The sequence below is a fragment of the Elephantulus edwardii genome, unplaced genomic scaffold, assembly GCF_000299155.1.
Source record: "Elephantulus edwardii isolate Elephantulus edwardi_28Jun2011 unplaced genomic scaffold, EleEdw1.0 scaffold00038, whole genome shotgun sequence".
In the NCBI taxonomy this organism is placed as follows: domain Eukaryota; kingdom Metazoa; phylum Chordata; class Mammalia; order Macroscelidea; family Macroscelididae; genus Elephantulus; species Elephantulus edwardii.
In genome coordinates, this window is record NW_006399788.1 from 17815991 (window position 1) to 17843904 (window position 27914).

The 27914-nt window shown below is 36.7% G+C and overlaps 1 protein-coding gene across 1 annotated transcript in view; it reads right to left on the reverse strand.

Moving 5' to 3' along the window:
- Positions 1 to 27914, reverse strand: part of KIF13B (kinesin family member 13B) — a 326452-nt gene that overhangs the window by 181290 nt on the left and 117248 nt on the right. Inside the window, exons 4-10 of the mRNA XM_006884878.1 lie at positions 22526 to 22586; positions 20653 to 20745; positions 18143 to 18323; positions 13209 to 13296; positions 12203 to 12337; positions 8136 to 8248; positions 6770 to 6881 (exon numbers count right to left, since the gene is read on the reverse strand). Of these exons, the coding sequence (XP_006884940.1) occupies positions 6770 to 6881; positions 8136 to 8248; positions 12203 to 12337; positions 13209 to 13296; positions 18143 to 18323; positions 20653 to 20745; positions 22526 to 22586 (783 nt within the window). The remainder of the gene's footprint in view (positions 1 to 6769; positions 6882 to 8135; positions 8249 to 12202; positions 12338 to 13208; positions 13297 to 18142; positions 18324 to 20652; positions 20746 to 22525; positions 22587 to 27914) is intronic.

Sequence of the window (27914 nt, forward strand, 5' to 3'; positions counted from 1 at the left end):
ATGGATTGATACAGTAACTAGGGGAAGACAAGGTATAACATGGATTGATACAGTAACTAGGGCAATGAAGCTAAGTGTGTGGGAGTTAGTGCGACTGGCTCTGGACAGGGCAGGCTGCTCAGCTGTTGTACACAGGGTCACTGTGAGTTGCAGGCAAGTTGACGGCATATAACAACAGAATTAAAATATGAGCTCTGGTGGTGCAGTCCATCAGAAGCTAACCTAAAGGTCAAGCCTCTCTGGCAGTTCAAATGCTCCAGCAGTTCCATGGGAGAAAAATGGGTAATCTCTTCCCATGTGATTTTAATTTATGGTGTTGGAACCCCAATGGAGTGTTAGCTGTAAGTTGGTTTCAATCTGACAGCAATTAGAGTTATCAAAATTTATCTTGAAGTTTTTATTCAATGTTTCCAATCACTAAAGACAAATAGTAGAAGTGTAAAGATACTGATGCTAATAAAAGACAATAATAATGGAAAACAATTATATTACATCAGAATTAACTTATGATAGAATTGTCAGGACAGAACCCCTTGGTTACAGGTCAGGGACTACCTGGACTTCATTTTATTCTCCCTTATAGGTGGTACAGTTCTTAAGAGAGTTTCATTGCTAATTCAAAGGCAGTGATTCTCTGGTGATTCAAATACTCTAGCCATCAAAAACCCACTGGAGGGTCAGCTACGAGTGGGTTCCAACTTGACAGCAATGAAGTATGTTACCGAGGAGGACCTGAAATGCTTGCTGCAGAGGGTCAAGGACTGCAGCCTTCAGTATGGATTGAGGATCAATGTCAAGAAGACAAAGATTCTCACCACTGGACCAATTGGCAGCATCAGGATGGATGGTGAAGAAATTGAGATTGTTAACAACTTTAGTCTGCTTGGCCCCACGGTCAACACTCTTGGCACCAGTAGCCAGGAAATCAAAAAACATATTGCGATGGGAAAGTCTTGCTGTTAGGGACCTCTCCAGGGCACTGAAGAGCAATGGTGTGACTCTAGAGACTAAGGTGCGTCTGATACTATGGTCTTTGCAATAACTTGTTATGCGTCAGAGAGTTGGACAATGACTAGGGAGGATAGAAGAAAAACTGATGCCTTTGAGCTGTGGTGCTGGAGAAGAGTATTGAGGGTACCATGGACTTCCAAGAAAACAAACAGATTCACCCTGGAGAGGGTTAAACCAGGCTGCTCCTTGGAGGCAAGGATTCTGAAGCTTCATCTGACAATACTTTGGACATGTTCTAAGGGGGGACAGGTCCTTAGAGAGGGATGTCATGCTTGGGAGGGCGAAGTGATGGCGCAAGAGGGGAAGACTCTCTATGAGGTGGACTGATTCAGTGACTGGGGTAATCGGGATAGGTGTGTCAGAGGCAGTGCGACTGGCACAGGACAGAACAGGGTTTAGGGCTGTTGTACATAGGGTCGCTATGAGTCGCACTTAACAACAACAACTTCAAAAATTAAAACCAGTTTCCTATTCCACACAATTTCTGCTAAAGATTAAGAGAAGTATTGAAAAAGGTTGTTAGCAAGTACAGCTTGCTTGAATCCACAATCAATACTCTTAACACCAGCAGTCAGGAAATCAAAAGACAAATTGCATTGGGAAATCTGCTGTCAGGGACGTCTCCAGAGTGCTAAAGAGCAATGACGTCAGTCTAGAGACAAAGGTGCACCTAATCCAGACCATGGTCTTATCAGTTGCTGGTTATGCTTCAGAGAGTCGGTCAATTACTACAGATGACAGAAGAATAGATACCTTCAAGTTGTGGTGCTAGAGAAGAGTCTTGAACATAACATGGACTATCAAGAAAACACTTCGATCTGTCTTGGAGAGGGGGAAACTAAGTCTCTCCTTGAAGACTAGGATTTTGAAGCTCCGCCTCACTTAATTTGGGCACGTGGCCAGGAGAGATCAGTCCTTGCAGAAGGACATCATGCTTGGAAAGATGGACGACAGTGCAGGAAAGGGAGACCCGAGATGAGATGAACTGATACAGTAACTCGAGCAATGGAGGTTGGTGTGTCGTAATTAGTGAGACTGGCTCGGGACAGGGAAGTGTTCAGAGTTGCTGTACATAGGGTCGCCATACATGGCAGGTGACTCAGTGGCACATAATAACAGTAACATACTATGACAGGTTTGGAGGCAGAAGAGGCATCCAATTCCTAAATAACATGCCTCCACAAACTCTATGAACTTTGATAAATGTCGATAGTTGCAGAAAGGCTTCAGGCCTTTTGGTGATAGGGTTGCTGAGTCATACTCGACTCAAAGGCAAACAACAACATAGAAAAAGGCATTTATTTTCTTCATTATAATAAAATTGATAAAACCCAATGAAGTAACAAAACATTTTTAGGAGAATCCCTTGTCTTTCTCCCATAGAAAGGCTGGTGGATTTGAACTACTGGACTTAACAGTAGTAGTAGTAGCCTGATATGTTACATACTACACCACTCACATTCACTCATTTTGTTCAAGGTAGAACTGACTAATAGATGTCCCTCTAGTGGTTTTTCAGAGGTTGCAAACCACATGACATGAGATTATTCATCTCTTGTAGAACAGCTGGTAGATTCAAATTGCCTGCTTTTTAATTGGTAGTGTAACTCCTTATCCATGAGGTCACCAGTGATCCCTCCTATGCAACTAGTACTTTTCATAAAATTGAGAGGACTATGAAATGGCTCTTAGAACTGAATTACAACTTTAGAAGGACAAAAAATGCTTTCATTTGAAAACATTAAAAATAGCTGCAGTATAAAGCACAATGTACATGAATGAAACATAATATATATAAATTACTGTATACAAACCTATAAAAATACTGGAAGGAAAAATAGCTGTATGTCAGAGTGATAATAAAATTAAAGAGGTCTTGGGAAATCACGTACCTTAAGCTCACATCACCATACAAAGCATGGTTGTATGCAACTCCCCTGTGTTAGGGAGTATTTAACATGGCCCCAGTGACTTTTACTTCCTAGTATCCCATGTACATCATTTCCTATTTATATCATTCCCTACCTTTGTGTATAAGCCAGACTTACTGATTTACATTAACTTGCTAAAAACAACAGAAGGAATGTTACGGTTCTACTGCAATTAGACTATAAAAAGATTTTGGCTTCTGTCTTGAATGTTTTATCTCACTCTGAAGGAAATCTACAAAGATCATGCCATGGGTTATTCTATTTAAGAGGCCCATGAGGCAGCATGGAAGGATTTTCTGAAGCCTGCCAACAACCACTTGAGTGAACAAATTCATCCCCAGTCAAGCCTTGAGATGACAGCAGCATGACAGCAGCTCAACTGACACTTTAATTTAGTCTTAGGTAAGACCCCAAAAGAACTACTCAATTAAGCTGCAACTAGAATGCCGACCCACAGAAATAGAAAAATAAATGAGTGCTGTTTCCAGCTGTTCAGTGTCAGGGGAGTTTTTTATAGGTAACTCCTAATACACTAAGTGTACCACTTCAAGCTAAGAAGAATTATCAAAAAATAATAGATTTAGTATCTTCTTTCAGAAATACAAAATCACCAAATTAGGTTGAGATTTTCAATATTTAAATGTAATAGTTTTCTATTGTTTACTCAAACAGCAATATTCCATGATAAGTTCAAAAGGTCATGATAAAACACATGCTACTTCTGAGGAACATTAACTTTTATAAAGTTCCTTTCAGAACACATCTAAAGTTTTTAGAGCAATGTGAGACTTAAACCCTTTTAGATCAACTTTTAGTTTCCACTCAGTCTTCTGAACTATTAGTGTTTGTTTTCTCAATGAGGAAACAAGTGTACTTTGACAGATAAGGTTCAAAACCCTAAGGATCCAAAACTGGACAATACTTTAACTCAGTATATTCTCCTTTCAAATCTAACATTATTTTTACTTCTCCAAAGTAGCATATTTGGCTGCACAATGAAAGTTCAAGCCTCAGTTACAAAGTAGATGGCTTGACAGGTTTTTCAAATCATTTTGTCCTCAGTCAAAACAAAATCATTCCCAAGGTACTGCTAAACTGTTCAATATAATCAGAGCCAGTATGTCTGTTCATTCAGCTACTACTGAAAGCTTAGCTTTCTATAGAAAATGTTGTGTACCACTGAGTCTATTCCAACTCAGAGTGACCCCCATGTGGCAGAACAAACCTGCTCATAGTATTTTCTAGGCTGTAATATTTACAGGAACAGGCTGTCAGGTCTTTTCTCCCTCCATGCTGTGGGTGAGTTCAAACCATCACCCTTTTGAGGAGCAGCCAAAGGTTTGACCATTGGGCTACAAGGACTTCTGCCTATCATAATTATATCCTTGGGAAAAAAATACATACATTAGTGCATAAAAATGAAGGAAACATACTAATTTATGCTTTTGCACAAAAGCAATTTCAGTGAAAGCTCTAAGACTGCTAGTTTCAGTCTGTACTGCCAGACACTGATCTCACATTGTTGGTACCCTTGCTTTGGCAATATCCAGAAAAATGTCAAGAAGAGTCCCACGCGCATTAATGAAATTCAAATGTTATTTGTAAAGATCGTAGGAATTAAATCAACTCAGATTGAAATTCTGTTCACTAATGGCACCATGGGGGAGTGCTGCCCTTCAAAGAACTAGAGCATTCTGTTAGCCCACATTAACAGCAAATGCTATTGGGTAAAGGGGGATTTGTAACAACAGCTACCAAAGGAGAAATGTGTGCATACTGTACTTCAATTTATGCTGAGAAAAGGAAACCTGGCAAACAACGAAGACTTGATATTTTAAAAGCCCTTGTTCATAGAGCAACACAACATGCTTATATTAAAAAATGGCTTTATGCCATTAGCAAAAAGGAAACGGCAACAAAAGAACTGGCATATGTTCAAGTAGAAAGTGTAAAGCTTTGAGTTTATGGCTTAATTAGACATATTAGACAAATTTTGTTTCAAACTTAACTGCAAATTAAACTGACAAAGAAAGAAAATGAATTTAAAATTCATTTTGGGAGTCAGAATTTTTTTAAAGCTCAAAGAATTCTTACATTAAATCAAACTATTTCATTTTAGAGTTTTGAAGCTGAGACGCAAGGAAATGGACTGAAAGTATGCTAGTTCAAAGTAGAGTTGAAATTCCTCTCTCATTAAGTGTACATGGAATTTATCATCTAGTGGGGGAAATTAGTGAGCCAAACGGAAATTGCTTAATGCATATAATAAAATATCCCTGTAATAGAAATAAATACAGTAAGGTGAAAAAACACAGAAAAGGCGAAGAGCCCTCAGTCATGCAAAGTTAGAGAAGAGTCGTATAGAAAGTGACATTTCAGTACTAATGACAAATATCCATTATTCCAGTAAAGGTGTGGGTTAAGGGAAGTAGAGAGACTGTTGCTGTTCTGTACCATCTAGTCAAAACCAACTGATAGCTGACCCTCCAGTGGGTTTTCAGTGGCTTTAAATTGCAGAGAAGACTGCCCATCCTTCTCAGGTGGAACAGCTGGTGGATTTGAATGGTGTGCTTTGGGAACTGCAGCACAGGTTCTTACCAGTAGGCCACCAGAGAGATTGAGGAAAGGGAAAGAAAGCACCAAACAATGTAAGAGCAAAGTCCTAAAAGTAAGACAGCATTCATGACTTAGACTCTCTACTGTTGACAAGCAAAAGATCAACAATGAGGCATAAAGAAAGATCAGATTATAGGCCAAGATAGAGGTATTGAAAAGCTTTAAGTTTAAGAATATTTCTTAATAAAGATTTTAAATCCTAACAGTAGAGAAGAGATTAGACTAAGAAAAAACTGGGAGGAGATGGTGCTTCAGTCATCCAGGAGATAGGCGAGATTGCCTTTCACTGGGCAAGCAGCAGTAAGAATAGGAAAAACTGGCTAGATTAAAAAGATACTCATTATCTGAGAATCCATTCTGAGTATTCATCAGCAAACATAACTTGAAAAGATCTGCAAAGAGATGCAAGCATCATCTTAATATGAAATGGTCTGCCACTGACCACTGGCAAAAGAGGAAAATACATTAAATGGCATTAAAATTAAAAAGCACACAATAATTAATATGATACTGCCTTATCTTCTTTCCTAGGTTAGAAGCTTTTAGAGGGCCAGGAATGTCTTAGGCTTCCTTATATTGTCCTCATACTACTTCTCATACTATGCTTCTGTTGTTGTTGTTAGGTGCTGTCCAGTCTAGTCTGACTCATGACAACCCAATCTGTCATAGCATTTTATACAGTTTTTTTCCTTTCTTTTTCATTTTTCATTTCTCTCATTCATATTGAATGAATTAATCAGCAAGGTTCTATGTGCTAAACTCTTTAACCTTAGGCATTATTTGTAGAAGCTGCAAGTAAAATTACAAGTAACCTTACAACTGAAAAAAAAAAAATAAGATCTAACCTGTCAATCAAATAAAAGAGTTTGAACAGGATGGATAAATCAAGCTTAGTTTGCAAAACAGTGCAAACTCCTGTTCTATGACTCACTCATCTGTCAGATTAGCATCATGTAGCTTCTATCTATTCCCCTAAACACCCTCAGGCAATTCTGTGATTCAATGTGTCCAAGAAGCTCTTTACTTGCAGGTTCTGAGGAATCAGGATGTTAATCCACAAGAAGAAACCTATGCTCAAATCATAAAGATTATGGTTAACATAATACAACCTAGTAACCATAAATTTGGACACTGATGAAAATGACAGTCTACTCTTTACTCTTCCTTTCTACCACCATTACAAACATGCTACAGATGGGGAGAGCACTTACTTTGAGCAGCCAAGTGAGAACGGAGTCACGATATGGAACAAATTTATTCTTGTTTTTGCCAGCACTCTGATCTGCAAGGGCCGAGATAACCAGACCGAGGGTTGTGAGAGACCTGCATGGTAAATTAGTAATAAAAAACAATGGAATATCTCAAATATCGCCTTCTAGCCCAAAGACTGAACATCAAGATGTCTTTGTACCCGCATGTGAGCAGCACTTTGGTCAGCATTTTACTGCTCAGTTTAAAAACACACAAACTCTAAGTAGTTGCTATCCTTCTAATATTACTTGAAGCAATAAAACTGCTTAGATCAATTTTGTAGATAAAATATGAGTGGAAAATTTTTATATTAACTATATAAACAGAGCATATCTTTACAAAAGTTACTAGCATAATATAATGAACTAAAGGGGGGGCCCACCAAAAAACTGTCTCTGTTCTTTCTCCTGGGGAGAAGGTGGTAGATTCAAACTGCTAAAGGAGAATGGCTTTCAGGTTAGTCACGAGAGAAAAAGTGCATGCACTTATTATTAAACTAGCTATCTAGATGATGGAATTCTATAATCTCCAGGCAGTTACTAATGACTTGTTACATGGTCTCCTGTAAACCATGAACAAGAGGGAATCCGGTTCACGACTAGCTAACAACTGAGCCCGAGAGAGCAAAGACAGCCACATGAACAAACTGGTAAACAAAATAAAAACTCACAAAGTCCTAGTTTTTCCAGATATTTGTGCTGTGGCACACAAGTCTAGATCAACAGTTAAGACTCTGAAAGACCACTCTTATTATTTTCTATAGCTTAAGCATGTGTTTGTTATCTGCACAGTTTATCTCACAGGAAACAGTTGGCAATGTCTGAAGATAAAGATATACATAGCTACAACTGGGGGTGGGAGTAAGAAGGGTGCTGACTAATAATGGCATCAACTGGCAAGAGACCAGGATGTTTCTAAACCTAAACATCCTATAGTGCACAGGACAGCCATTCCTATCTTCTTCCCAAATTTGACCCAGACTCACTCATTTATTGCTTTTGAGTCAGGACAAAAAACTATCTAGTTCTAAAAGTACAACAATGAATGAATGGAAATCCAAAGTCTCTGTAAATTTTTATGGAAATGAATAATAAATTTAAATTAAAAAAAGGGGGAAATTCTATTTCTAAATGAAAACTGTAGCTGCTGAGAAACATTCAGTTGCTGTGCTCTGAAGTCTCATCAAACACATCAGAAAACAAACTTGGCTGAGGACTCTAAAACTTTGGGGGGGGCGAAATTCTAAACTATTTGTAATAATTACTCCAGTATGTCATTATTATTTATTAAACCATAAAATGTTTCCTATTTGTCTGAAAAACTCACTTGTTAATGTTGCTCCCTTCCTTCAGCCTGTCACCCGCGGCTCCAGTTTTTGTTGCTCTTTCACTGCCGGCCAAATCAACCAAGCTCAACTTGCCCACTTTCTCTCCAGATGTCTGGAAAATAAATTGATAAACATTACCAAACACTTAAATATTGAAAAGTGACGTTAAGTCTACTGAATGCATTAATTATTTCTCAGGGAGTTACTTATATTATTTCTAATGTTTTCTTTGTACTGTTATAAAATGGTAGATGTTGTTGTTATATAACATCAAGCAGGAACTAACTCAGCTGACCCTCCAGCAGGTGTTCAGAGGCAGTTTAATCACATGGGAGGAGACTGCCCATCTTTCTCCCACAAAGAAACTTGTGGATTCAAAGGATAAGCCTTTTGCTTGGTAGTACAGCTCCTTGTCAATAAGCCATCAGAGCTTCCTAAAATGGTACTAGAAAACTGGAAAATCTACTAATAAATGCATGCAAAATTATATAAGATTCTAAACAATCTAGATAAAACTAAAGTTAATTAGTCTCAAATAACAGTGATCCCTTCCCTCTATATGGAATATCTTAAAGGGAGTAGAATGAAATCTTTACAACAAATTATACAAAAGTATTTATAAGATATAAATATTAATAATCTAGAACTATGTTTTCCAAAGTAAGCCTTAAACTTTTATTGATATTTTAAAAAATGAAACTGACAGTTCAAAAGCAATATATTATAGGGTATTATGATTATCATAAGAGTTCGGAATAAAGGTTGCAGAGTGGAGTATACTCGGGGTGTGGAGTGGGGGTGTGCGGGGGGACTGTATACTGTATACCAATGAAGGAATTTTCTTTTACTTTTGAAAGAGAAGAGTGAACTGGGGGTGGGCATGGAGAAAAGTGCAACAATGAAGGAACTGAAATCCAAAATCTCTGTAAATGTTCATTAAAATTAATAATAAAAGAATATGAAACTGAGTTTTATACAACAAAACAATCTCCCAGTAGTAAAAAAAATCTTAATTTTTTTCTCATTATCTATACATAATAATTTCTAATTTTATAATTTTATGTATTATAGGTATATTGTTTTTCTAGATAAAACACACAGGCACACAGCATTTTTTGTAGGTAAAATTTCTTTTTTTAATAAAAATTTAAGCTGTCAATATGTAAATGTAAGCTGTAAATAGGTCAACATAATTATACAAGCACCATATTATACTTAAGGAAGTTGTACACAACAAAAAATTTAGGGGTTTTTTATTATTATTAAATTTTATTAATTTTAATGAACATTTACGGAGATTTTGGGTCTTCATTCATTCATTGTTGCACTATTTTCTCTACCCTCCTCCCCATTTCATTCTTTTTTTTCCCCCTTGAAAGTCTGACAAAACTTAGTTTTAATATAATAGTTGTATCATGCACACAGAGGTAACAGATTATTTCATAATTCAGCAGCAATAAAAAACTGTGAGAATTGACATCAAAATCTATAGACTGAATAATTTTTAGATATTTTCTTTAAAAATATATGACACTGTATACCAATGAAAGAATTTTTCTTTTTCTTTTCAAAGAGAAGACAGAACTGGGGGGAGTGTAGGGAGAAAAGTGCAAAAACGAATGAATGGAAATTCAAAATCTCTGTAAATGTTCATTAAAATTAATAAAATAAAATCTATTAAAAATATATATGACATTAACATATTACTAACAAAAGGATATTCAGTATCCCAAATCAAAAGTATTTCTCATTTAAAAATAAATAAAAAGCCTTAGTATGGTTTTTGTTTTATGCTGAAAAAGAAATAGAAAACAAAGAGCCTTTTGTTGTCACAGTAATCTTGATGTGATGGTAAGGGAAGAAAATATGCTTTCAACACATAAAAATCTTATGTCAAAATATAATACTTTTGCCAGGATGATCATTTTAGTTTCTAGTACTGAATACGGTTTACTGGGGGAAAGGTATTATAAAAAAGCACACAAAAACTAACAAAAAATGTAAAGAAAACAAACAGATCAACCAACTGTTAATTTTTCAACAAGGTAGGATCATACTTATTTCTGATCGTTTACTCTTAAGATTCAAAACCTCAAACTCACAGTATAACTCAGTCCTCTTAACACAGAGTTGTTTATTTGTTGTTATCAAGTCACCTGTGACACATACAGACCCTATGCACAATACCTCTGAACCTGCCCTATCCTCAACTCTCTCACTGTCCTGACAGACCTACCCATTACCCTAGTCACTTTGTCAATTTATCTGACTCAGGATCTTCCTCTCCTGTGCCATCCCTCCACCTTTCCACACACGATGTCCTTTTCTAAGGACTGCCAATATCCCCAAAGTCTGTGAGATGAAGCCTCAAAATCCTTGCCTCCAAGGAGCAACTTGGTTTCACCCTCTAAGGACAGACATGTTTGTTTTCTTGGCAGTCCATGATTCAACAGTCTTCTGCGGCACCACAACTCAAAGGCATTGATCCTTCTTCTATCATTCTTAGTCACTGTCCAGCTCTCTAATGCATAGCAAATAATTAGGAAAACCATGGTCTGGATCAGGTGCACCTAAATCTCTAGGCTGATATTGTAGCTCTTAAGCATTCTGGAGAGGTCCCTGGAAGTGGATTTTCTTAAAGCAATTCATCTTTTGATTTCCTGACACTGGTGCAAGATTGCTAATTGTGGAACTAAGCAAGCTGAAATTGTTAACAATCTCAATCTCTTCTCCCTCTATTATGATGCTGTCAACTGGCCCAGTGGTGAGAATCTTTGTTTTCTTGATATTGAGCTTCAATCCATATTGAAGGTTGCAGTTGATTTTCTACAGCAGATGCTTCCATTCCTCCTCAGTTTCAGGGACAAAGATTGTGTCATATGTATAACACAGGTTGTTGATGAGTCTTTCTCCAATCTTTATACCATGTTCCTCCTCATAAAGCCCAACCTCCCAAACAATCTGTTGCACAGATTTAAAAGGTATAGACAGGACACATCCCTGACACACTCCCTTCCTGATTTTGAACCTGCAGTGTTTCCTTGCTGTTCTGATGACTGCTTGTTGATCCAAGTATAAGTTTCACATGAGCACAATTAGGTTTTCTGGGATTCTCAAGTTTAGACACAATGTGCTGAGATCCACAGTCTGTCTCTGTGTGGCAGTCAATGAAAAACAGATATATTCCTCTGGTACATTCTGCTTTCAATCTAGAACCAGAACCATCTGGCATTGGCTATAATGTCTGTCAGAGTTGTTTAGAAGGTAACAATTCCAAAGAATAGCTATAAAAGCTGGGAAAGCATGGGTGCTAATGGGCCCTGATCTGTGTAAAAGAGGTTGGAAGAAGAAGAAGGAAAAAAATCCAGCTTGGTTGGGTAGACAGGGCAGGGGTGTAGACAAAGAAAGGGCTTTGTAGACAAAGAAAGGGCTTTGTAGACAAAGGAGTGCTTCTGTGAAGGCTGAACTGGAGTTATACTAGAAGCTATGGATCATCAATTTATTCCATTGCTATTCTACTATATTTTAACTCAAAAGGCTTGAGAGCTAAAACCTACATTTATCATGAATTAAATCCCTTGCAACCAGGGATTTGCTTAAAATTGGGAAAGAAGAAGGAATCTACTCTAGCTTTTTTCTACTTTTTCTGTTGGCAAACTAGATTATGAAAACATGGGCTTGGGGTTGTTTTTCCCTACAGGAGTATCCTCGTTCACATTCTCCAGCTTCTAGGATACTAAGAGGCAGTGTACTAGCAGCAATAACTTGTTCACTTGGGCATCCAGTATCACAGCTATGGGTGTACCCTGAACTCAGAAGTTGTCATCCCTAATGGATCAGATCTGTCTTGTTCTGAGTTATTCCTAGGAATTCAGTTCAGAACATACCTTTGCCCCTCAATAACATTGTAATCTGAAAATTCCATGCCTTAAACCCCCTTCTGGCATACAGAATCCTAACTGACACACATACATCTAGCTAGAATTGTAATTACCCTAACATCTGAAGGAAAGAAAAGAAATCATGATTCAACTTTAAAAAAAAAGTCATGTTTCTGAACACGTACCCCAGACTTCACATCATATAAAGTATGTGTGAGGGTGATTTTGAAGACAGCATGGGATCTGCTACTTTCTTCATTCATGTTGGTTGCAGCAACTGTACGAGATTTGTTACCTTCTGACATCAAAGACTCAATATCCTACATACAAACAATTCATAGACATATATTACTACACGCAATACTTGTCTAATAAATATTAAAAATATGTTATATTATAAAAATCCATTATTTTTTTTTACTTCTAACTATATTTGCAGTTTAGATTTTGTTTCTGAATGAATATTAAAGCTGACACAGTAGAAGAACACTCCTCCAAACTATTAGGAATTCTCAGTACATATTGCTGTAATTACCATGTTGTTTCAGAATACCTTTATAACATATATAAGCATTGTAATGGAATGGACTATCTCATTAATTTTTTTTATATCCTCAGCATCAAGCAGTGCATAAGATATGAAAAATGTCCAATAATTCATTATATTACAGACTCACTGAAAAGGGGCAAATGATTACTTCTTGAAACTATCGAGACAATAAAATTCATGCATAGTTCAGATTAGACAAAGAGGCTACCATAAGGTAAAGTAAATGGTTCAGAATCATCCAAGAAACAAGAGGAGTATCACTTTATCCACATTCTCTCTCAATTCAATGCTCATGCCTCACGGTGCATCATCCCACCCACCACCCACCTCTCAGCCTGTCACGCAGTATGTAAAGCACAAAGTCACACAAATCAGAACTGTAAAGATGAAAAATGAAGAGCACTAACAAAGCCTAACACAATTTTAAGACATTCGACAATTTTAGAGATCATAACATTTAGGGGAAACTTCTGTCAATTACTACCTGAACAGCAGTATGTAATGTTTTAAGCAGAAGACTTCCAGGTGATTTTTCTAAAGTGATGCCAACCAAAATGTTTTCGTTTTAAAATGGTCATAAATGAAACAACTTAGTATTTACTATATTAAATCTAAGTAGTTCACAAAAAGGGTATTTTTACCTTGTAACTTGTTACAGCCAGTTTAGAAAGTCCATCCACATACGGTCCCAGCACATTATGTTCTCTGACTTTTAAAGTTTGTCGGCTTCTGAGCATTAAAAACAATTTTGTAACAATGAATTTTAAAAAAGAAAGACTCAATCCATGCTCCTTAAGTACGTATTTTAAATCCAACAAAGATCTCAAATAAGTAAAAGCAACTGACTGGATCCCAAAGAATCTAAACAGAAAACTAAAATCTTGACTGCTTAAAAGAACTTCAAAACGTGGTAAAATATCACATCTCCTAAAAGGGTACACTGTGGGATGTCTATTTACTACCACAAAGAATGCAGAGTCAAGTAAATACAAATGATCTACTTGTCATATCACAGAATGTGGTACAAAGAACAGAAGCTCAATAAAGGTTAACTGTGCAAGAAAGAATCTCAATCATGAATAAGGATGCAAAATCCTAAACAAACAAAAACCACAAAGTGAATTCAGTAATAATTTAAAAGTACAAAACTGTGTTTATTCCTGGGTTGCAGCTTTATTTTAATATTGGAGAAAAAAAATTTATGCTTGTTACCACACTGGCAAAGGGGAAACGCCCAAAAGAACAAGATCATGTCAATAAATGCAGGGGGAAAAAGACTCATTAAAATTTAATGTTCATTCATAATCAAGAAAAAAATTTCATAAACAAACAAAAATATTCAAATTTATAAACTCAATGAAGGGTGCTTGCAAAAGCCTAGGGCACATAATGCTAGAAACCAAAACATGTAAAGAATTAATTGTGAAGAATTACAAGTGATTCTGATTGTGTTTTATTGATTATTCAAATTTCCTACCATGAATGTGTGTTCCTTTTGAACTACTGAAATCTTAGGGTGCTGGTTTGTTTGTTTGTTTTTAAAAAAAGAACAATGAAATTATAATCCTTCAAAATGCTTCGGTGATTCTTTGTTACCTACAAAATAAGGTCCAAATTCTTAAGCTTGGTATGTTGTTGTTGAGACCACTGAGTCAGAATCAATTCAGAGATGACCCTCCAGCAGGTTTTCAAAGGCAGTAAATCTTAAAGGAGGGAGTGTCTATCCCTCCCTCATGGAGCAATTGATGGTTTTGACCCGTGTACCTTGGCATTGTTAGTGCAATTCCTTACCACTAGGACCTGAGAGCTCTTTTTATGATCTGTTCTTGCTCATGCCTCTTGTTTTAATATCTCTGATTCCTTACTATAGGTCACATTACTTCACTTATATAAGCTCTTCAACACGTTGCTGCAAATGATGGTAATACATTGGAGGGGGAAAAAGTGTTTCTAAGCATGGTCATCAATTGAAAAGTATAAGGCAACGTGTTAACCAGGTTTGGGTTCTGAAAGAGCAGGTACATGTCTAAGTAACTTCAGAATCTATAGCTTCTAACATAATCCTTGGCAAATAAGAGTCACTCAATGAATAAACAAACTTGGCTACAAAGTAGGAAAAAAGAGAGAATACATTGGCGAGGAAGAAAATAACTAGCCTATATGATTTAGAGAGATAATGCTAGTTACAAAAAAGTTAGAAAGGAAAAAGAATAAAAAAGATAAAGAATAAATAAAATGAGCAACTAGCAGAGAAAGTAAAACCAGATCCAATATTCATTATCCATAATAAAGGAAAGAAGTAGAGGCAATGATGATGAGATGAGATGAGGAAGAACGGCTACAGTATAATCTATCAAGTAAGCAGCAAAGCTACGAAGTGGAAAATAACTCTTAAATCAAAATATTGACTATATCTTGATATTCTCTAATGATCTGGATCTGACAATACCGTAAGATCAACCACTATTCTTTTAATATTACATAACTATAGAAGAGGCTGTTATGTGTCTTCAAGTCGACTGGCTCATAGCAACCCTATAAACAACAGATCTGAAACTTGTCCTATCCTATACCATCCTCACATCCTCCCACATGCTTGGGCCCATTACTACAGTCACTATGTCAATCTATCTTGTTGAACATCTTCCTTTGACCTTCCTTCCATCTTTCCCAGCATGTCTTTTTCCAACGACTGGCTCCTCCTGGCAACATGCCCAAAGTTTGTGAGACAAAGTTTTACCATCCTTGCTTCTAAGGGGTATCCTGGTTGTGCTTCCTCAAAGACAGATTTTGCTCTTTCCACAGTTCATGTGAAATGCAGTCTCCTGTCATCCTTAAAAGGCACTGATTGAAAGGCATCAATTGAAAAGCATCATTTCTTCTTTGTCATACTTATTCACCATCTTAACTTTCACATGCATAAGAAGCTAATGAAAATACCATGGCTTTGATCAAACGCATCTTATCTTTACACTCACATCAAGGCTTTGCACTTTGGAGAGGTCCTTGACAACAGATTTTTACCAATGGCACACATCTTTTAGTAAGTAAATGCTGAATAAATAATGAAAACTGTTCTGACTGCAGAGTATAGTCTACTATCCTTTCATTTCTCTACTTTTATCCAATAAAATTGTTATCATATTTATTATCTTCTGAATAATCCAACAAAATTATATTTTTATACATAATGTTGTTATGTGCCACTGAATCAGGACCAACTCATAATTGAATCTCCACCAGGTTTTCAGAGGCAGTAAATAGCATGAAAGGAGACTGACCATCCTTCTGCAGAGCATTTGGTGGATTTGAAACATGTGCCTTTGGAATTGCAGTGCAGCTTCTTATTACTAGGCAACCAACAGGTGGAAAATGAGTAAAATTAACAATTGAATAGAAATACTTTCTAAAACAGTTCTTGACTTTAAAAGGGACCCTTCTCTAAAATTTTAAGTAATTTTTCAAATAACTCTCACAGGAGAGAGAAAGCAATAAGAATTACTGAACATTTACTGTATCTAGTAAATATCTAGTAAAAAACCCTCCCGTGTATCATTTCAGTCTATCTTCACAATTCTATGAGACACCAGTTAATACTATCATTTCCCCTGTGTAACCTGTGCCTAGAAAATATAATGAATTTGCTCAAAAGGCAACAAGCAGAGGACTCTGACCCAGAGGTTAGGGAACCCAAAGTCTATGCTGTTGATTATGAAATTATACAAATATATGAAATTAAAGACCAGAAAAAAGCTGAAGATGGTCAAGCTCAAAAAATTCCATTCAAGTATTGTGGAATACAAAACAACTGGTTCGAGGTCAACTGGCTAAAGATTTTAGAAAGAGTAGGTCTGGTATACCATGGACTGCTAGGAGAACAAACAAGTTCGTCCTGGAGAGAGTGAAGCCAGCCTGCCCCTTGGAGGCAAAGATTCTGAAGCTCCATTTCGCATACTATGGACATGTTGCAACGTGGGACCAGTCCTTGGAGAGGGACGTCAAGCTTGGGAGGTTGGAGGGACAGCGTAGGAGAGGAAGACCCTCAATGAGATGGATTGATTCCTTCACTGGGGTAATTGGGATAGGTGTGTTGGAGACAACAGGATTGATACAGGATAGAGCAGGGTTTAGGGTTGTTGTACATAGGGCCACTGGGAGTCGCAAGTGATTCGATGGCACATAACAACAGGTCTGGGATGAATCTCAAAGAAAATTATGGCCTTCATAGAAGTGAAGCCACACACACAAACAAAAACAGGCATTCAGGGCAAAACAAGAACACATACAAAGTCACAATATTAAGCAAAAGACTTTGATTATAACCTACTTACCTCTGGACTCTTTTTGTTCCTTATTGTAACTTCCATGTACACTACCCTATAAACTCATCTTTTCTGTGAGCTCTTCCTCAAGCCTTCCTTACATCTCTCTCTCTTCCTTTCTCATTGCTGTTGAGTGGGAACTAACTCACAGCTGACCCTCCATTGAGTTTCGGAGGCTGGAAATCACACAGGAGGAGATTATCCAACACTGTCCATCTGTCTCACGTGGAGTCACTGGTGGATTTGAACCACCATAGAAGCACAACCTTTGGAATAGTAGTGCACCTCCCTATGGACTAGACTGCCTGGGCACCCTCTTTTAAGCACATGCCTAGCATATAATGATTACTCAGTATACTTTTCTACTGAAATACTAGGTGTTTAGATCTTTCTTTGAAGTATCAGGTGTTTCTTTGAAAGGCCTGAAAATATTCATTGTCAAAGAAAATAAATGCCAGTTAAGAGTTGAGAAGCTCCATCTACTCTTGACTGAGTATAATCAGCTTTCTTTGATCATCTTCTTCATTGAAATATGACTAAATATTCCTTTGCTACCCTTAGGACTTTTTGTAGGCCTCAGTTCATTGATTTTTTTCACTTCCCTAATACTATTTTCACATCAGTAAGCTACTCTCCTGAAGTCCTATTTCTGCTTCATTCACTACCTTGATGGACTTGCATACAATCTCAACTCTACTCTCATCATAATAAACGGATTTCTTTAGGTACCCCCTCATTTTCCTCACAAGGGTAATTAATGAATGAACACTCAGAAAAGTATTTGGGAAAGCACTGAATACTGAACTATCTTGCAAAGTTTAAGCCATACAATAAGTGAATAATATTTTTTCCTGGGATTTTTTTTAAAAAAAGAAATTATCCTAAAGCTCAGTTTTCACATTTCTGTTTATGTACCATCCTCCCCTCATACAGCTGAGTTCTACAAATTGCCAAATTCCACCCAAAATTTCTTCTATTTTTAGCAAAATGTTTTAAGGATTCCTGTTGTTCTATGCTAAAAAACTTCATGTCCATTACATACTTTTTTTTGCTTTTCAGTTTTGGAATAAAATCTCAGAAAGACAGTATGATCCTGGCCCACCATTCCTATCTCTTCATTCTCTAAATTTCAAAAGTCCAGACAATAGGCAGATTAAGGTGCTACTAGAGCTGGTCAATACAAAACTTTACTTAAATCAACTAAGTTTATTTTAGTCCATAATGCTACAACATTAAAGTTTTAAGTTCTTTACCCTTTGGGATCAAGAAGGTCTCTAACTTTTTCATTATAAATTTCCATGTAGGACACTTCTACTTTAAAACTCTGCTCCTCATTTTCCTCTTTCTGAGTTCTTTCAAAAAGGCCACTGCAAAGTCGTGGGATTAATCCAGGTTGGTCAGCTGTGCCCATCATGGTGTAAGATTTTCCAGATCCTAAAACATGGAAATTACTGTTATTATTGCATCTTTGAAAGTTTAAATATTTAATAGCCATCCTCACAATGATGACTATTAATTACCAGAAATTAGCAACATAAAATACAATATATCCATAGTACGAATAATAACTGTAGGAGCTTCCTTATTGCACATGCAAATGCCAAAAGGAAAACCAAAAACTATGGGAAAAAACAAAAAGGCCATCTTTTGAAAATATGTTTAAAAAAAAACAACATTACTTAACTGAATGAAAAACCATGAGGCTTAATGGTGAAAATACAGTTTATTAATAATATAGTGCTATTCATGTCACTTTTGTGCCTATTCCTAACCACATCACACAAAAATATAGATTATCCCTACAGTTCACAACAGAGAAAATTAACTTTTACATTTTTTCAATCATGTGTAAACAAAAGAATCTTCTTTTTCGAACATAAAATTATTTTCCCTATTTTCAGAAAAAATTTCTTTTTTAAAAAACTGAAAATAGAAGAAATAGCTAAAGCAACATTAAATCCTAAAAAGATTCTATCTGTTGACATTCAAGTATAATTCTTTTTCCCCCAGCGAATAGCAGTCATTACCTAATCAGGCTTTTAACTCACACACGCTACTAGTTTTGTCACGTAACACCCTATCATTATCAAATACTTAAAACTAAATATACTAATGTTGGAGAGGATGTGGCAAGATAGAAATTCTTCTATATTGTTGGTGGGACTGTATAATGGTACAACCACTCTGGAAGTCAATTTGGTATTTTCTCAAAAAGCTGACAATAGAAATTCTGTGTGACCCAGCTATTCCACTGCTTGAAATATATCCCAAGAAAATGAGAACTGAGGCACAAATGGGAGACTTGTACACCAATGTTCATAGCGGTGTTATTCACCATTGCAAGAACATGGAAACAGCCCAAATGTACAACTACAATTGAATAAACTGAGAAATTACGGTACAGTCACACAATGGAATACTTTACAGCACACAGGAGCAATGATTCTCTCTAAATTACTACCTAACTGAGGAAGGACTGGAGAGCATTATGCTAAGTGAACTAACTCAGTCCCGTAAGGACAAATACTGTATAAGACCACTATTGTAGACCGTGTGTGAGGATCCAAGGAGGAAGGAGTGAAAGCAGAAAGGTGAGGATGGGCAGGGGTCAGGAGGTGGTTAATCAAAGGGTCGCACAATTTGATGAGGGGTGAGGGGTGAGTAAAGGACGTGGGAAAGAACCAGTATGAAAAACAATGTATACGAACTTTGTAAGTAAAGCAGTATAAAAGAAAAACTTTATTTAAAAAAAAGAAGAATCACACAAACTAAAAATAAAAAAAATCTCTAATATACTTCTTCCTATGCATCAAGCCTTTCCTGAAAGTGTTCACATAGCAATTCATTATAAAAACTCTGTAAGAAAGGTCTATTCTCATCCAAGGAGTCACTGGGTAATAGAAGTAGTAAAGAGCAAGGCTACTAATCAAAAGGTTGGCATTTTAAACTTACCCAGAGATGGCATGAAATACAGACCTGGCAACCTACTTCTGAAAAATAAGCCACTGAAAACCCTACACACTGTTGTCATGAGTCAGGATCAACTTGACAACAACTAGTTTATCATGATTTACCTTCAACATATAAGGAAACTGAGGTGTAGAGACATTAATTAATTGAAATACCTTGTTTTCAAAAATCCATGATCTTCTAACCATTATACAATGTTGCCTTTAAAAAATCAATATAAGCACTTTTCACGGAATATGATTTTGAGTTTGGCAACTTATATACTTTCATAAAAGCAACTAATTAAACGTATTTTCTTCTGATCACAAGAGAGAGAAAATAAACATTTTCCCTATAAATTAAATCTGAGGTTAATAATAAATATGTTCCTTTTGGCATTTTCTGTCATAATTCTCAAATTGGTAAAATACAAATTATTTATATATAAAAGAATTTCTTTCTATACATATGTATTCTTGTATATATATATATACACATATATATGAATATATGTGTGTAAATGTGTGTGTATATATATAACCATTACATATTATGTATATTATATAGTATATATTATATATAATGTATCGGGAAAATGCTATCAGGAATCTTATGAGGCTGTCACTAAAAAGAAAACGAATGCTAATTTGATTATATGCATCCTAAAATATTACTGCATAATTTTATCAACAGTACTTCCTGAAAAGTAAAACAAAAGCCAGATCAACAATACATTTACTCAACAAATATGGTTCTATTTTCTCCCATCATTAAAAACTACCAGCATAAGTGATTTCTTATTACTTAATATTACCAGTCTGTCCATAGGCAAAGATACAAGCATTGTAGCCATCAAAAGCATTCTGAAGAATATTCTCCCCAAGACACTTGAAAACATCATCTTGACCTAGAAGTCAAACAGAAGGAAGAATAAAGGTAATCAGGCAAGGGGAAAAGAGATGAAGAAACGGTCATTTAATAAAAATTACATACAAATTTTTAAACAAAAAATGTACAATGAGATTTTTTATCTCAAGAAAGATTCTTTAATTTGATGAATGCTTCGAAAGGCTCATTTCCTTCAGATTACTTCAAGTCAGTACATGTTGAAAATGAGCAAAATTACCCTACAATACCTACTTGAATGAAATGCTAATACTTGTAATGAAGAGAGCAAATGAATCACTTATTTTAATATATATATATATATATATGAACCCTAGTGGCACAGTGGTTAGGCACTGAGCAGCTAACTAAAATGTCAATGATCTAAACCCATTAGCCACTATCAGGAGAAAGATACAGCAGTCAGCTTCCGCAAAGAACTGCTCCAAAGCAATTCTATTCTGTCCTACAAGGTAACTAAGAGTTAATGAGTTGGAATCAACTCAATGGCAATGAGTTTGGTTTTTTTCTTTAAAAAACGCTTGCACATGCTCAACCCCCTGCCCCATATATACACATATATCTCTCCCAAAAATGTATACATATTATTGTTGTGTGCTGAGTCAACTGTTACTCATAGTGACCCTAGGAACAACAGAGCAAAGCTTGCCTTATTCCGTATCATTTGTGTTTATGTGTGTGTATATGCATGTGTCTGCAATATATACCATCTAAGATAGAAAGACTCTGGGAATTTATTTCAGCATGTTTAACTATGGATGTATATAATAGGGTTATGTCCTCCTCCACAGATCAAATTAGAAACATATGTATTATGTTGTTATTAGGGACTGTCAAGTCAAGTACAATTCATAATGACCCTATGAGCAACAAATCTAAACCTTGTCCTATCCTATGCCTATCTATGTATATGCAGCTGTGCTGTTGGTTTCTCTATGTAGAAATAGGTATGAGAATAATTATATATAAGAAAAATGCTTGAATTAAACTTTTTCTGCATGGCCAATTCTCTCTAGACTGGAGGAAGAGAATGGAATATCCTATGGATTGCCAAAAGAACAAACAGATAAATCTTGGAAAAAGCACAGCTAGAGTGCTCTTTGGAAGCAAGATGATGACATTTCATCGAGAGGAAGACTCCAATGAGATGGACTGACACAGTGGCTTCAGCAATGGGCTCTAGTATTTCAGAGATGATGAAGATGGTACAGGATAGGGTAGGGTTCTGGTCAGCTATCCACCGGGTCACTATGCGTCATTTTGGACTCGATGACACCTAACAACAACAAAGGAATCTTAGGGAGTTCTGGTAGCCTAGTGGTAAGGAACTGCACTGTAATCCTGCAAGCATGTGGTGCAAATCCACCAGGTGCTCCACAAGAGAAATCTTCCCATGTGATTTACTGCCTCTGACAACCCATGGGAGGGTCAGATATGGGTCGGTTCTGACTCAACTGCACATAACAACGACAAGGGAATCTAAGTGGCTACTGTACACAATTGGTCTCATGGAAGACGTGTGTGTGTGTGTGTATGAGAGAGAGAGAGAGAAAATGACCGTCAGCAATACACCTTACTAATCTAACTTGATGATTTTATACTAGGAATAGTATACGGTGGAATGACCATTTTCCAGTTAATGTCCAAATAATAGCAAGATTGGACAAAGTTGTTTATGTAGTTTTAAAGTCATACCAAGTAATACTGTGACGTTATGGGGGAAACAATTACAACATTTTTTGTACATTATCAGTAGTTACCAGAATACTGTACTCTATTACCTGCATATTTTTCTTTGACAGATTCATCCATAGACCAGAAACAATGATCATATGCAAATGCCTGTTGAAAAATGAAAATAACAGTGGGCATTAAGGATAAAGTCTTAGTATTATTTATAACCCTTTAATAGTATTGTCATAGTATGATTGCTTATAGTAACAAAAGAAATTTACTGTCTCACAATGGGAATTAGTAAAATTATTTATTTGTACAATCTTACAATGTACAACTAAGTAACACATACACAGTAAAGAACTATATTTCACACAGAAAATTATTTCTAGAGTGGTCATCTATATTGGAACTACTGATCTCTCATTGCTAGGAATAAAAGGACAACAGAAAAATATGAAAGAGATACCTACAGATATCACATAAACATCAACTTCCATTACCCTGAGACCAGAGATCTAGATGATGTATGGTTACCACTGCTAACTGCTCTAAAAAGGGATCACAAGAAAGGGTTCTGGAGAAACTAAGAGAAAATTCAAAATTCCAAAAAAAAGGGGGTAGGGCAACCTTGCTGGCCTAAGAGAGACCAGTGAAATTCCTAGTGACTAAGAGTTTCGGCCCTTGCTGTTAGGTGCCCTCACATCAACCACACTCATGAACAACACATCCGAACACAACTGTGCCATCCCCACAATCTCCACTATCCTGAAGCCAGTGTTGTAGTTGAGGGTCTTCCCCTCTTGTGCTGCCTCTCCACTTCTCCAAGCATGAGGTCTTTTCCCAAGGACTGACCACCACCCCCCAACATGCCCAAGTATGTTAGACAAAGTTTCAAGATCTTTGCCTGTAAGGAGTACTCTGTTGCAATTCCTCCAAGACAGATGTTTGTTATTTTGAAAGTGAGAAAGCTCAGGAGACAAGGAGGAGTAGGATAAACAAATGAACTAAATAAGAATCCCAGGAAGGAAGAAGAGTGCTGTTACAATGTGGGGACTGTAACTAATGCCATAAAACAAAATATGTATGAATAGTTGAATGGAAAACTAATTCGCTATGTAAACTTCCACTCAAAACATAATGTTTTAAAAAATTTATAATTTTAAATGAAAAAAGGTTCTAGAACCATGTGTATGTGGAGATTATTATTGGTAATATTTGCTTTCTTATATTTATGAATTTTGTATCTTTTCATTATCATGCTTTACTTTTATTTGTTGTTTCTTTGTTAACAGCCATCAAGATAATTCCAATTGTATCAACTACACAAATTATGGAGTCAAACTATCTCACAGGGTTTTCATAGATATGATGTTCAGAAGGCAAAGAGCTTCTGGGAAGGTTCAAAGCTCTAACTTTTAGCTCATAGTAAACTGCTTCATTGTTTTTGCAGTTTCGCTTTTTGAATAATATCTATTTTTATTCCTGAAGATTCTCTCTCTTTGATTTTATATTCCAGTATTATGCTTTTTAATAAATGTTATTTTTTCCACTATGATTTGAGTGAAATTTCATAAAATTTTTTATTCAACTACTCATACACCAATTTGTTCTATAAAATTAATTTAAATATCCTTAATGTAAGTACTCAAGCAAATTAAAACTGTTAATCTCTTCACCATCTATCATGATGCTGCCAACTGACCCAGTAGTGAAAATCTTTGTTTTCTTGATATTGACCCTCAACCCATATTGAAGGCTGCAGTCCTGGGCCTTCTGCAGCAAGCGCTTCAGGTCCTCCTCAGTTTCAGCAAGCAGGGTTGTGTCATCTGCATAACGCAGACTGTTGATAGATCTTCCACCAATCCTGATGCCACATTTCTCCTCATAGAGCCCAGCCTCCCAGATAATCTGTTCTGCATACAGGTTGAAAAGGTATGGAGACAGGAAACATCCCTGGCATACACCCTCCCCAATTTTGAAGCACACAGTGTTTCCTTGCTCTGTTCTGACTGTCTCTTGGTCCAAGTATAGGTTTCATATTAGCATGATCAAGTGTTCGGGGATTCCCATTCTTCTCAGAGATAGCCACAGTTTGTTGTGATCCACAGAGTTAAACGCCTTTGCATAATCAATGACCAGATAGACATTCTTCTGGTACTCCCTGCTTTCAGCCAAGATCCATCTAACATTAGCTACAATGTACCTAGTACCACGATTGAGATGGTTAACAGCTTTAGTTTGCTTGGATCCACAGTCAACATTCTTGGCACTAGTAGCCAGGAAATTAAAAGACATATTGTGATGGGTAAATCTGCTGTTAGAGACCTTTCCAAAGTACTGAAGAGCAATGGTTGTCACTCTGGAGACTAAGATGAGCCTGATACAGGCCATGGTCTTTGCAATCACTTGCTATGTGTCAGAGAGCTGGACAATTACTACAGAAGATAGAAGAATAATTGATGCCTTTGAGCTGTAGTGTTAGAGAAAAGTACTGAATATACCATGGTCTGTTAAGAAAACAAACAGGTTCATCCTTGAGAGGGTTAAACTAGGCTCCTCCTTGGAGGCTAGGATCTGAAGCTTCATCTGACATGTTGCTGCAAGGAGGAACCAGTCCTCGGAGAGGGAAGTCATGCTTGGGAAGGTGGTGGGACAGTGCCAGGGAGGAAGACCCTCAATGAGATGGATTGATTCAGTGACTGGAGTAATGGGAGAAGGTGTGTCAGAGACAGTGAGATCAGCACAGGATAGAGCAGGGTTTAGGGCTGTTATACCCAGGGTCACTATGAGTCGCAGGTGACTCTACAGCACGTAACAGAAACAATAATAATGTAATTACGCTTTCCCTACCTTCTTGTAATTCTGATTTCCATTAATCTTTCTCTCTCTCTCTGCTTTCTCTTTCTTCAGTCGTATTGTGTTGACCACTCCCTTACTCGATATTACCTTGCCTTGCCATTCTTCCATCTTAATATGTGTTTATTATCTACTTAACTCATTTTCTATTCCTCTCTCCTTTATCCCTGATAACTACTCCTTAATGATTCTAGCTGTGCAGAAAACTTTCCTTAGCTTTCCATGACAGTGGTCTTATACAATATATGTCCTTTTGCAGCTAATTTATTTAACTTTGCAAAGTATCTTAGAGATGTAGTGTTTCACAAATTCGTTATCAACGAAGAAGTTTATCTTTTGCTTTTCAAAGAGAGGAGCGAACTGGAGGGAGGAGGGTAAAGAAAAAGGTGCAACAATGAATGAATGAAAATCCAGTATCTCTGTAAACGTTCATTAAAATTAATTTAAAAAAAGAATTGCATAGTATTCCATTGCGTGAATGTACTACAGTTTCTTTATCCATCTGTCTGCTGAGGAACATGTGGATTCTTTCTCTCTCTTTACTACTATAAATAATACTGCAATGCACCTGAGTGTGCATATATCTGTTTGTGTCACAGCTCTTATTTCCTAGGATGTATACCAAGCAGTGAGATTGCCGGGTCGAATTCTAGTTCTATTACCAACTTTCCAGGAAGCACCAAATTGTTTTCCACATTGACTACATTGACTGCACCATTATACATTCCTACTGCCAGGGTAAAATGCTCCAATCTCTCCACACCACACTTCACGGAACTTTGCTATTGTTTCTTTAATGCACTGCTGTCCGGATTTGCCTCTCTTTCTAAAGGGAGCTCTGGTAGCTTAGTGGTAAGGAGTTGTGCTGCCAACTCAAAAGAACACAGTCCAAATTCACCAGCTGCTCCAAGAGAGAAATATGGACAATCTCCTCCCATGCAATTTACAGCCTATGAAAACCTGCTAGAGGGTCAGCTATCAATCAGTTCCAATTTCACAGTATATATGATAACAACACTAGCTATTCAAGTAACTCTGGTGGCCTAGTTGGTATGGAACTGCACTGACAATCTAAAGGCAGGTAATTTGAAACAACTCCTTCCAGGGGAAAAAAGGACAATCTCCTCCCATGCAATTTAAGTTATGAGTTAATCTTCAATATGCAGTAACTATAAAGAGAAAGCTCAGGTGTCCTAGTCTCTAGTCCTTAAGGAACAGTGCTAACCCACAGGTTATGCCTCTCTGACAGTTCAAATCCATTAATCTCCTCCTGTATAGATTTTACAGTCTCAGAAACCCAATGGATGGTCAGCTTATGAGTCAGTTCTGACTGATGGCAATGAATGAGAGAATAGTTAAGGATTTTGAGTTTTTTTTAATGCACTGTTGACCATCTAAATGTCTTCTTTGGTAAACTATCTTTTCCTGTTCTCTTTCCATTTTGTAATTGGGTCGTTTTATCTTTTTTGTTGTTTTTGAGGTGTTAGAATTTTCTGTAAATTTTAGAGGTGTCCCTTGTTAGATCCTCCACCTTGCTCAGAATGATGTTTTTGCCAACCCCCAATAAGACAGACTGACACAGTGACTTTAATGGGCTGAAGCATATTAGAGATAGTGAGGATGACACAGAATAGGGCAAGATTTAGATCATGTTGCTCATGTTGTTTCACTGCTATGAAACTCAAGGGCACCTAACAACATTTAAAAGGTATGGCACTGCCAAATGTTTAGTTAAATATTAAGTCCGTAGGTTCAATTTTTACTGGATATAAGGATTTCATTTTGAGGAGGTCCCGATCATCTAGTTTACTCTCTACTAACTGTGCACTCTCAGTTATACTTTATAAGTCTATTTAAACATTAAGTCTGTAGAGTCAGTATCTACTTTTGTGATGGATATAAGGATTTCATCTTGAGAATGTATCAATCATCTAGTTTATTCTTCGCTAAGTATGCACTATCAGTTATATTTAATAAGTCTATTTATACCATACACTGTTGTGGTGGTGGTGGTCGGGTACCACAGAGTCAGAGCTGACCCTCCAGTGGGATTACAGAGGCAGTTAAGTGCACAAGAAAAGACTGCCCATTCTTCTCCCACAGAACAGCTGGAGGATTCAAACTGCGTGCCATCGGGATTGCAGCACTGTTTCTTGCCAGCAGGCCACCACTAAGTTTGCCCCAAGTTTTTTCAGTGATGAACTTCATAGTTTTAGGTTTTATGACTAGGTCCCTGATCCAAATTGAGTTCATTTTTTCATATGATGTGAGGTATGGACCTTGTTTCAATTTTCTAAAAATAAATATCCAGTTTGGCCAATACCATTTGTTAACAGATACTTAAGTGTTTGACCTCCCCAGAAATTCTGCGATGTTTATAATTAAGATGTTTTTAAAAAACTGAAGATGCACAGTATAGCAATGCTGAAAATAGTCCTAAAAGATTATTTTTAAAAACTGTAACAAACTTATGTATTCATTATTATATTTTTAAGTATAGAAAATATAATAACAAAAAAAAGCGTAGGTTAACGAAAAAGTTATGCAAATCGACACTTCACCAAGGAAGACATTCAGATGGCCAACAAGCACATGAAGAAATGTCCAAAATCCCTAGCCCTGAGAGAGATGCAAATC